General features: G+C 47.6%; 1 protein-coding gene across 3 annotated transcripts in view; it reads right to left on the bottom strand.

Annotated features, from left to right (window-relative positions):
• The window catches only part of JARID2 (jumonji and AT-rich interaction domain containing 2), a 277,505-nt gene extending 265,785 nt beyond the window's left edge, over window positions 1-11,720 (bottom strand). Inside the window, exon 1 of one of the 3 annotated variants that reach the window (XM_058432446.1) lies at window positions 11,155-11,720. In XM_058432446.1, coding sequence (XP_058288429.1) covers window positions 11,155-11,199 — 45 coding nt within the window. In that variant the 5' untranslated portion in view covers window positions 11,200-11,720. Of the gene's footprint in view, window positions 1-8,798; window positions 8,909-11,154 lie in introns of those variants that run through there. The other 2 variants (XM_032141133.2, XM_058432447.1) reach the window with 2 other exon arrangements.
• Window positions 11,721-12,106: the final 386 nt, after the last annotated feature.

Here is a 12,106-nt window from a genome sequence, read left to right as displayed (position 1 = left end):
ACGGGGATTACACGTGGATTTTATTTTTCCATGAAAATGAATCAATTACTGCAGTTACCATGGATAACTGAAAATCCCCCTGAAAAGAAAAGTATTTCCAAAGGCAGTAACAGAGAGGGCCTTCTACTGTATCAGGGCCTGGATTTCATGCCCCAGCTGTGTCTGATAAAATATGCGACCACAAGCAGGTCACTTAACAACAGTACTAGAAACCTCAAGAATTCTCAACTATAAAATTATAGCATCCAAAATTGTGATCAGTTAAGTCTATCTTAACTACTAAGTAATACTCGAAATACTGCACCAAACTTGAACTCAAATATTCCTAGAATGTATACTATATATTAGACATTAACATTGACCTACAATGACATAAATTCAGCCCCTACTCTTGTGGGGTTAATAGGGTGAGAGACATGTAAGCAAGTAACTCCAGCACCTACAAATAAAGTGTGAGGAAACCAGCCAACAGGGAGAAAGAGCCTGGCTCTGCCAAACTGGGTAAACAGGGTGGGCTCCTCAGGCAATCCATTCACCAAGCAAGCAGAGGAACAAAATGCTGGGCTCAGCTGAAGCCCCAGATGTGTGAAGTGGATGGGTGGCAGGATAAGCCCAGAGTACATCAAGAAGGGCTTTTTATGCCATGCTGGGAACAAAGTTGGTTTAGATTCAATCCTGAGGACCAGAGAGCCACTAAAGAATCGCGATCACATCATAATCAGATTTTTAATTTCAAGGACTATGTCTTCTTTAAACATCTTCGTGCACAGATTCAGTGCCACTCCAATCTTAATTCTCAATCTATCCCTCTTTCCAATTCACCATCCAGGTGTATTTAGGACTCAAGTGTTGGCTAATATAGGACAGAGGTGGAAGGTGATTACATCACCTTCTTATCCGTAAAGCCTTGTTCTGTATCCCAAAGTGCATCTGTTACTTGCTATCAGCTTGCTTTATTAAGAATCAAAGTGCAGAATTCATTTGATTCATTTATATCTGAGTCAGCTAGGAAGGCCGCTGGCAGGCCTGATGTCTCCAGGTTGGTGATTTCCAACTGGGTAATAATACCTCGAGCATTTGTGCAGCAGTATGCAGTTTACAAAGTGCTTTCACATCAAAAATTCCCCTGCCTGTCCCAGCAACAAGCCTGTGAAGTACATGAAATAAGTTGTCCAGATGAGGAAATAGCTCAGCAAGGTTGTATAGCCTGCCTGGAGTCACACAGCCAGTTTAACACAAGGCCAAACTCGAACTAGGCTCACATTCCCAACCTTGTCCATTACTGCAGAGGTACCCCATGTATTCACAAGCCTGTCCAAATCTGAGGCATTTCATTACTTAAGTCCATTTAGTAGCAGTAATAAGGCGTATACACAAAGCACACAAGTCTGCTGCTTAACAGAATAAGCATTCACTCAGCCCCCTTCTGCAAACCTATAGAAGGACTAAATGCAAGAAACACATGCTCAGTCCTAATCCCTTCTCATTTCCTCCTGGCACCTGTTTCTGCCCCCACAGGCACCAAACACTCTAACAGCTGGCCGAAACCGAGAGAGAACCAAGAGATAATACACTACCACTTCAGACCAAGCTCTCACCAAAATGGTGGCTGAGAAATAATGGAGACGGAACCACCCAGATTTTAAGAGATCAATAGGCCAGGCGCGGTGGCTCACGCCTATAATCCTAACACTTTGGGAGGCTGAGGCGGGCTGATCACGAAGTCAAGAGATAGAGACCATCCTGGCCAACAGGGTGAAACCCCGCCTCTACTAAAAATACAAAAATTAGCTGGGCATGGTGGTGTGTGCCTATAGTGCCGGGCGCAGTGGCTCACGCTTGTAATCCCAGCACTTTGGGAGGCCGAGGCGGGCGGATCACGAGGTCAGGAGATCGAGACCACGGTGAAACCCTGTCTCTACTAAAAATACAAAAAATTAGCCGGGCGTGGTGGCGGGCGCCTGTAGTCCCAGCTACTCGGAGAGGCTGAGGCAGGAGAATGGCGTGAACCCAGGAGGCGGAGCTTGCAGTGAGCCAAGATCACACCACTGCACTCCAGCCTGGGTGACAGAGCGAGACTCCGTCTCAAAAAAAAAAAAGAATTCCTAGTTTACCAATGTGTATGACGGAAGACTCTTACTGGGAGTATGGAGGGGCAAAACTGTGGTTATGTAATTTTTTTTTTTTTTTGGAGACAGTCTCACTCACCTCATTGCAACCTCCACCCTCCTCAAGTAATTCTCCTGCCTCAGCCTTCCAAGTAGCTGGGATTACAGGTGCTCACCACCACGCCTGGCTAACTTTTTTGCATTTTTAGAAGAGACAGAGTTTCACCACGTTGGCCAGGCTAGTCTCGAACTCCTGACCTGAAGTGATCCGCCCACCTCGGCCTTCCAAAGTGCTGGGATTACCGGCGTGAGCCACCGCGCCCGGCCCTGTGGCTATGTATTTTGTTAACCTTCTAGGAGCACGGTAAATAAACACTGCTGTTGATAATATTTCAGTGTTCACTGGCCTTCCTCTTCATGGGTGGTGGAGCTTGACAGACTTACAAAATTAGAACTTAAAATCCAATTGAGACTTAGGCAGCACCAGCTCTCAAGAATAGCTCTCAAGAACTTCCACCAGTAGGGTGCCTCTTTCTCTAACACCCGCATCTGTCCTATGATTATGTAAGTAATCATGTATAATGTTCCCATTACTCACACCGCCTCATTAACACATCTGGACAGCCTTTGTTTAATGGATGGCCCAGCCCCTGGTGAGGACTGAGGGCAAATGATTTCCCCAGTGCTCCATGGTCCCCTAAGCCTCAAAGTCAGGGGCAATGATACAAGTACAAGAAAAAGTCAACAGCCCTGGGAAATCAAACCAGTTCCTGCAAGTCTGGAGAACTGCAGCCCACGCTGGGCCTCAGATACACCCAAGAATGTGGGGGGCATTTGTAAAACTAGAAGAGCACAAACCATCCAGTCCCAAGGGACACGGGATGTCAGTCTTCCAATGATGACTCAAGGAGACAGCCAGCTGGGGATAAGGGGGTAGCTCCACCAACTGGTGCTTCAAAAAACAACAAATACAAACATGCAGGGGAGAGGGACACTTCTGACAAAACTGCCCTTCCAACTTTCTCAAGCAAAAAGCCTCTCCAAAGGCTGCCAGCAGTCCCTTTTACAACCTTTTCTTCTCCCCTTTTTGGGGCTCCACTGATCATTCATTTTACTCCTATGTCCTCTGAACTCAAAAGTGGGGAGCGAACTCAGAAAACTAACCATCTGACTGGTTTTTCACCTTACTTCTCATCTGTAAAATGGACTCAAAAACCCCTTTTCTCAGACAAACTCACAATGTAGGCGGTTATTTCAGAATTGACTGAGTCCTCTTTTCACAATACCGTTAAGAGAAGTGGGTGTTGTGTCGTCATCTGGAGGTGTTTTCTATAATCCATGCTTTTCTGGGACATTTCTTCAAATGGAAAAAGGAGCCCCAGGAGAGGTGGGCAGCACCCTTAGAAGAGTGGAATCTGTGGCAAGACAAACTGTGGTACAAGTGTAAAAAAAACCCAGAGACCCAGAGTGGTAGTCGAGCTGCCAGTCGCTGCTCACTCAGGAATGACCTATACTTTGCCCTCTGGAACAATCTGCGTGGGCTCTTTCCTACAGCCTAAGAGAGCAAGCAAGACAAAAGCCACCTGCAAGAAGTCACAGGAACAGGAAGTCCTGGAAACATGAGTCTCCCACCAAGAGCAAAATGACAGGTCAGCTCCACTTTTAATAATTTTATTCTGAATCAGAACTGCATTTTAAAAATCCTTATTTGGCCAGGCACGGTGGCTCATGCCTGTAATCCCAACACTTTGGGAGGCTGAGGTGGGCAGATCATGAGGTCAGGAGTTCAATACCAGCCAGGCCAACATAGTGAAAAATACAAAAATGAGCCAGGTGTGGTGGCACACGCCGGTAGTCCCAGCTACTCGTGAGGCTGAGGCGGGAGAATCGCTTGAACCCAGGAGCCGGAGGCTGCAGTGAGCCAAGACCACGGCACTGCACTCCAGCCTGGGTGACAGAGAGAGACTCCTCCATCTCAAAAAAAAAAAAAAAAAAATCCTTATTAAAAAAACCTGAAGCTGGCAGAAAGTTATAGGATTGTCTGAAGTCCCAAGAAAGATTAAAACCTAGAAGGATAATGAGAATAAAATCTCACTCACTCTTATTCTACAAAAATGTAGACAGATATCATGGAGTTCTCACTTCCTAGAATGAAAGATGCCTGCAAGGGTGAGGCAAGTATGGAAGAGGTTTACGGACAAAAGGAATCAGAAAAACAAAGACTGGGGGCCTGGAAAAGCAATTGAAGCTTGTCTTAGGGAGTCACAGGATATAAAGAGTACAGTTATCAGGAAGACGGAAAAAAAACAAAAGATAATTGAGCACATGAAAAAACAGATTCATTTGGTTTCATTTTTATTAACAGGTAAAGCTTAAGGATTTAAAATGGAACAGACCTTCCACAGTATCTCACAAGTAAAACAATATATAATTAAAGTTGCCAGATTACAAGATACAAGCTTCTGAACTCCATGAATTAGGTGCAAAATTACTAATCTTTCTGCTCCCTGCCACTCAGTGAATGGCACAATTATTTTAACTCCAAAAGTAATACAATCACCACAGTAGGACTATTTTAAACTGATCCACACTTTACATGTTACATGGCATGAAGCAGACAGGGAGTCCAGTTTAGCATTCGGGGATTAAGGCTAAACACAGTTGGAAGCACTCTTATCAGAGATGACAAGAACCAGAAGTTGGTTAGTTAATGGAAACAAGTTTGTCAGATAAGACACAATTTAAAAAAAAAAAAAAGACATTCCCTAACATTTTATATTAACTGACAAAGACAAATCTACTTTTAATTACAATTTTTTTTTTTTTTTTTTTTTTGAGACAGAGTCTTGCTCTGTCGCCCAGGCTGGAGTGCAGTGGCGTGATCTCCGCTCAATGCAAGCTCCACCTCCCGGGTTCAGGCCATTCTCCTGCCTCAGCCTCCCGAGCAGCTGGGACTATAGGCGCCCGCCACCATGCCCAGCTAGTTTTTTCTGTTTTTTAGTAGAGACGGGGTTTCACCGTGTTAGCCAGGATGGTCTTGATCTCCTGACCTCATGATCCGCCCGCCTCGGCCTCCCAAAGTGCTGGGATTACAGGCGTGAGCCACCGCGCCCGGCCCTAATTACAATTTTTTTGATATGAGGCCATGGGTCTTCTTTCTGAGCTTAAGTCTCTGAACGTTCTGTTGTTCCACATTATGCTGTTTTCCTTGTTGGGGAAGTCTGGGCATAACTGAAGTTTGGTTCTTAAAAGGGAATCACTTGCAAAGCAATGTGTGTGGACAGTCCTTACAGATTTTCCCAAAAATCTTATAAATGTCTGGCCCAAATTTTTTTTTTTTTTGAAATGGAGTCTCACTCTGTTGCCCAGGCTGGAATGCAGTGGCACGATCTCAGCTCACTGCAACCTCCGCCTCCCAGGTTCAAGCAGCTCACTGCAACCTCCGCCTCCTGGGTTCAAGTGATTCTGCTGCCTCAGCCTCCCGAGTAGCTGGGATTACAGGCATGCGCCACCATACCTGGGTAATTTTTGTATTTTTAGTAGAGACGGGGTTTCACCATGTTGGTCAGGCTGGGCTTGAACTCCTGACCTCATGATCCGCCCACCTCAGCCTCCCAAAGTGCTGGGATTACAGGCATGAGCCACCACGCTCTTTTTCAAGGTTGACATAATACTTAACTGTAATTACAATAATAAGCCCAACTGGAATAACCAGATTTGGAAACAAACAACTGACACTTAGCAAGACTTCTGGGTGAAAGCCAAAGGGGACAGAGGTACATCCCAGAGCTGCCCAGGACCTTTGTCCTGGGGTATCAGTCAGGAGGTCCTGCAGCCAACAGGGCAAGTAGGATGGGTAGGTAAAAGGTGGTTAGGAGAGCGGCTACTACTGTAATCCTTGGGGAGACGTGGACCAGTAACATCAGAATGATTAGAGTAATGCAGCCAGAATTCAGACAATGTCAGGAGTGTGAGTCCTCACACCATCATGAGCAAGGGCAAACCACTAGCTTAAAAATGTTCAGCTGGCTGGGCGCGGTGGCTCATGCCTGTAATCCCAGCACTTTGGGAGGCCGAGACGGGCGGATCACGAGGTCAGGAGATCGAGACCATCTTGGCTAACACAGTGAAACCCCGTTTCTACTAAAAACACAAAAAATTAGCCGGGTGTGTTGGCGGGCGCCTGTAGTCCCAGCTACTCCGGAGGCTGAGGCAGGAGAATGGCGTGAACCCAGGAGGCGGAGCTTGCAGTGAGCTGAGATCGCGCCACTGCACTCCCATCTGGGGGACACAGCGAGATGGTGCGAGACTCCGTCTCAAAAAAAAAAAAAAAAAAAAAGTTCAGCTGGCTGGGCGCAGTGGCTCACGCCTGTAATCCCAGCACTCTGGGAGGCCGAGGCAGGCAGATCACCTGAGGTCAGGAGTTCAAGACCAGCTGGGCCGATATGGTGAAATGAAACTCCGTCTCTACTAAAATACAAAAATTAGCCGGGCATGATAGTGGGTGCCTGTAATCCCACCTACTCGGGAGGCTGAGACAGGAGAATCGCTTGAACCCAGGAGACGGTGGTTGCAGTGAGGAACCACTGCACTCCAGCCTGGGCGGCTGAGCAAGACCCTGTCTCAAAACAAAGGAAACAAAAAAAAATGCTCTCTAGGTTAGCCTTCGCCAAGTGTTTTAACGAACTATGCTTTTAATATGACATTCCCGTGTCTTCCCTGAAAAAAAAAAGTTCCATTTTGATGGTAACGGACATAAGTTATATACTCCAAAAGATTTTCTTGTTCTGAAGGAGTAAAGTTTAAATAACCTTTGGAGTACGGTATATATTAACACTGGAGTTATTTCCAAGGCACTTGGAAGTGCGTCAATAGCCTTCAGCCCAGCAACAGGGACTGGTTTAACTCACTATGAGGAAACAGGCATTACCGAGTACCAAATAATTCTAGTTGTCTATTTGGGCCAGTGGCTACAAGGACACACGAATTAGATTATTAGCCTACAGTAAAATAATAACCTGGATAATAAACCAAGGTGGATTACTTGTCGACATAATTTTTCTTTCAAATTTTAGTGACACTTTGGACTTGTGTCTTCCTTCCATACTGTCCCTATACAGTGATAGGAGCTAAACTGCCACTGCCCTGCACCTAAGTAACACTACTAGAAACAAGTAACTGAAAAGCCACATAAACGTCCCAGGAAAGAAAAAATACAGCAATAAAATAACGTGCAAATTTCCCCACCACCCCACCAACTGTAAAATAACGTGACTGAACAATTTGTGATGAATAAGTTTTAAAACAAAAAACCTCATAAATCCAGCCAACTATATATTTTGTGTTCTTCCTACTTTTTTCTTTGTAATTTTACGTAGTTGTAATTATAGCAAATCCTTTTGAAGCTTATAAGAAAAACTTTTTCCAATTTTTAAATCATACACTTTCAAATCAGAAAATTAGATACTTAAAACTTACAGCCTAGTGGTACAAATTCTGCTTGAGCTGTCCTAGAAAATCAAACTGGCAATTTGTTTTCATGCTAACTACATGAATTACTGTCTTCATATGGCAGAGATTTTCTATTTCAAACTGATACCTGCTATAAAGCAAAGGTCAAATAGTGAAGCCCCAGTATCCTATCTGTTATTCTCCCTAGGAATAACCAGGCAGTGGAATGATGGAAATGGCAGAAAATATCTATAGAGCAAAACATGCAACTGTTTTTATTGTCCAAGTGGATTGGGGCTTTCAAAGGCAAATGTTTTCAGTTATTCAAGGTATTGCAGTGGGAGTCGTGCCCAACACAATTAAGACAGGATTACATTGCAATTTATGAGTTTCTCAAGGACATCATTTATTATGAAATATAACAATCATTTCTCCCAAAGCCTACTATAGACAATCGCACCCCCAACTCTGCTTTGCTAAGGTAATAAACTAAATGGCAACTCAGCAGGCATCCCGGGCTTTTGAGACCAATTGTGGGAAACGTGCTGCCTTCCACCAGCTGAAGTAATAATGCCACCTTACTTATAAAGAGGCATACTGTTTTACATCTTCCATGCACATGATCTTTTCAGTGACTTAGTTAAGTGGCAATGGCAGGTATTTTTCCATTTTACAAAAGAGGAAACAGAACGCCAGCCTCTGGTTTCCCTGCTCAGAAGAACTAAGCCCAGAGCACCTTGAGACTTAAAGGAGTCCTGCGCTCTTCTCAGTACATTTATCAATGACAAGTCTTCCTTTCGTCCAGCCCCCCAAAATAACACTCAGTAGGCACAGAGCCGGCACAGCAAAGGAAAGCCACCCCCCCCCCCACCATAGTACCACAAAGCTTCCAGAAAGAGCAACAGTTGCTGCTGTGCAGCATCATCATGAAAGGCATCCGGCCACATCCTGCTGAAGCACCCCTAACACGACTTCAAGTGACAAGGTGGCCAAATCCACAACGCAGTCCTCCAACAAAGCACAGCTTTGCCTGAATACTTTCATTTCTCTACATAAGCACTGGAGAGGGGACACATGTACCACGCTAGTAATGCAACACCATCAGGAGACCTGGAACAGAGGAAGTGAAAACATTCCTGCAGAAAGGAGGCGCCTCCTCCCCGCTCCCCGCTTCCCAAGTGGCATCAGAACAGGGTCCAGTGGCACTCCTTTGGGGACCTAGGGCTCCCCGGCCCTCACCTGGTGGGAAGCGCCACGCTCCGGAGCGGAAGGCAGAGGCCGAGCGCATCTTCCTCCTCTTCCTCCTCCCACGCCGCAGCCCGGCTCTGCGGCAGCCCCCGCCCCCGCCCCCGCCCCGCTCCCTCCTCCCCCCGCCGCCCCGCCGCGCCTGGAACCTCCCGCCCGACTTTTGACGTCACGGAGGAGGAGGGGAAGGTTCCACCCGAGCCCGTCCCTTTGTGACGTCACAATGACAACAGAGCTAGGCCGGGAGCGTCGGGGAACCGAGCGCCGCGGGGGGCGGAGGGAGGGAGGAAGGGCTGGGGCGCCGGCGCGCGGCGGGGGAAGAACCGGGGGGCGGAGAGGGGGCGCGCTGACGTCTCGCCGGCTTAACCTGTTGCTCTCGAGACTGCGTCGGAGCCCGCAGGCAGGGCCGCGGGAAGCCGGCCGGGCCGCCGCCGCCATGCTCGGCCGTGTGCGCGGTGGGGGGCGCCCGCTGCAGCTGTGCGCCGCGCGCCCCCTCCCCGGCACGCCCACGCCCCCGCCCCCGCCCCGCGCGCTCTCCCCTCTCCGCGCCCCGCAGGCCGCGCCGCCCCCGCGCCCCACCCGCCCTCCTGCCCGCCTGCGAGCCGGCCCGGGTAGCCCGGTGCTCGCCTCGCGCGCCCGCCTAGAGCCCGGAGTATGCCCCCTATAGGCCGCGCGCGCGCCCGCCCGCCCAGCCCCGGCCCAGCCTGCCGCGACCCCCGCGCGCCGTCCCCTTCGCAGCCGGCTCGAGCACGTCGGGAACACCGGCTCTGCTCCCGGAGCATTAACTCGTGCCGTGCCTCCCGCGGTCGCCGCCAGCCACGGGCTAGCAGCCGGACGCCCGGTCTCGGAGACACGATCCGCTGAACGCCCGCAATAAAAAAGAAAACCCACCCCACACTGCTATCCACCTCAACGAGGTCCGGAATGGGAGGCGGGGTGCGGTTCTCGTCCAAGTTCTACCCCATTTGCTTTGTGGCTGCATCCGAAACGGACGTGCCCCGGGAAGGCGTCCACGCTCCGAGGCAAGGTTGCCTCCGTGCAGTTTCTACAGCCCGAGTTTAAACTAGTCCTTTGCAGCCCTCTGCAATGCGGATGTATTTTAATTCTTAAATTCTTTATGGAACAGCTAAGTTGGGCTTGATTATTTAACCTTGCATTTCTTTCATAGTTGAAGTTGACGTGTCTCGATAAGGATCAGCTAGCTCTTGAAGAAGCATTCAGCTTTTCCATTAAATATATTTTTTACAAAACCAGTGCCCCGAAGGTCATCTCTCATTACACAGAGCACAATGATCAAAAAGGGAAAATATTAACACCAATTTGTCTACCCAACTTAAATGAAACTTTCCTCTTACGTTGCATTATTCCTAAGATATGTTCATTTGGCCTTTTTTGAAAAAAAATGAGTTATTTAATTTAAAGCATGCAGCTAATCACAGATCACTCGAGTGCATATTTGGTTAATCCCTCGGTCCCCCTTTCCTCCCTCTCCTCAAACTTAAAAAAAAAAGCCACCACATACAAAACAAAAACACTCCCCATGCCAATCAAAACGTAGCTGTACTATGCACAAGACAAATGTAACTATTCCAAACCATTTAAATCTATGAATAATCACCCAATTTCAGAAACCCAGTTAACAGGGAGAAATTATTTGTAGTTAGTTACATATGCATTCACGTACACACTTAAAAACATTAGCCATAGTGTGTGTCCTTTTCCCCTACAACTGGAAACCATGAATTTTTTAAACAAAACCAGCCTCATTATTAAAGTCAATCCCAACAAATGCATTCGCTGTAACATGATTCCCAACTGGTTTATGCTGCAAACCAGATAAACCAAAACGACCACAGACATTAAATTTGATGTGCCAGTGCAAAGAGAAGATCGCCATAATCGGACCCTCGATCGCAACTTAAAGGGCTTCCAACACACATGCGTTACACGATTTTTCCAAATAACATTAATAATAATAACACAGGCTCATTTGCATGCAAAGTGCAATACGGGGCCAAATCCGCTTGAGAATGCAGTTTAGTTACATTACCGCAGCCACCCCCCCACCTCAAGCTCCACCAAAATCCCTTGCCTTTCATCTAAAACTAGATTATGGTTGTGTCATTCGAGGTCAATTTATTCACTTGAGGTATCTCTACACCAGTCTGTTTTTTCAACCAAACTAGGCAGACACCACTTTGCTTGAAAAGCCCTCTTTCAGAAAAGAAAGAAACAGCCTTATCGGACGCTGTGTTTAAAACCCTTCAGCTGCAGAATTATCTATAAACTTGACATTCACAGCCATTGCTTAAAACTGCAAGTCAAAGGATGTGTTGTTAGGAGCACTTACGTATTTCTTCTGAATGATATTCCTCTTGGGTCTTTCCTTGCTCATTCTGAGATCCAAATGCTGATTGCAAAAGGGGACAATTGCTTCATGAATTTAAAGCCGTCAGAAATTTGCAAAAAAATATCCTGGTGGTTTTTATTGTTGTTGGTGGTGGTTGATCTTGTAATCCGACTTTTCTTCCTCTTCCCCCAAAGCCAGATTCGCCTTGAAATAAATCCGAAATTGGGAAGGAAAAAAAAAGAGCCAAAGACGAACGAAGCAAACAAAAAAAAATTCACTTTAGTAAAACACTCATAATGGAAAATTTCCCCCGAAACACATACACACACACACAAAAAAAAAACCGACGCCCTTCACTCCCCCCCCTTTTTCCTCCAAAAACTACATCAGCGAAACGTGAAGGTCCTTAGTGTCTGATCCGTAGTTACATCTTGGAAAAGAAAAGGGAAAGATAAATAAAAAATGTTGGAAGTCACGTTTGTGCTGCAGCAGCAGTGCGAGCAGAAGAGTCAACTCCAGCGGCGGCGGCGGCGGCGGCGGCAGCACCACAGCGAGGGCTCGCCGAGTCTCTTTTTTCCAAGCCCCCTAACCAATGAGAGAGAGGCTATCCAGCCCAACTTTAAATGGACTCTGCTTTTATACAAGTTAGGGCTCCTCGGATAATTCCCCGCCGGGCGCCAGCCGAAAACTCCCACCGCTCAGCCGCCAGGCGCCCGCTTAGCCCGGTGCCGACCGCCCCTGGCCCAGTCCAGGGCACCCCCACAGCCTGGCCAACCAGACACCCGAGCGACCTCGACGAACCCCTCCCAGTCAAGCCCTCGGGCGTCGCTCCCACGCCGAACCCAGGCGTGGAATTGAGAGAGGCTCCCTAGCTCAAGGCATGGCACGCTCCGTCGCTCCACCTCACCCCCTTTCCCTTGCCTGCCGCTCACCCCACGGCCGCCCCACGCCA

The sequence above is a fragment of the Hylobates moloch genome, unplaced genomic scaffold (genome assembly GCF_009828535.3).
Source record: "Hylobates moloch isolate HMO894 unplaced genomic scaffold, HMol_V3 SCAFFOLD_20, whole genome shotgun sequence".
Classification (NCBI taxonomy): domain Eukaryota; kingdom Metazoa; phylum Chordata; class Mammalia; order Primates; family Hylobatidae; genus Hylobates; species Hylobates moloch.
Note: the sequence above shows the minus strand (reverse complement) of the source record. Positions and strands in the feature narration are given on the sequence as shown.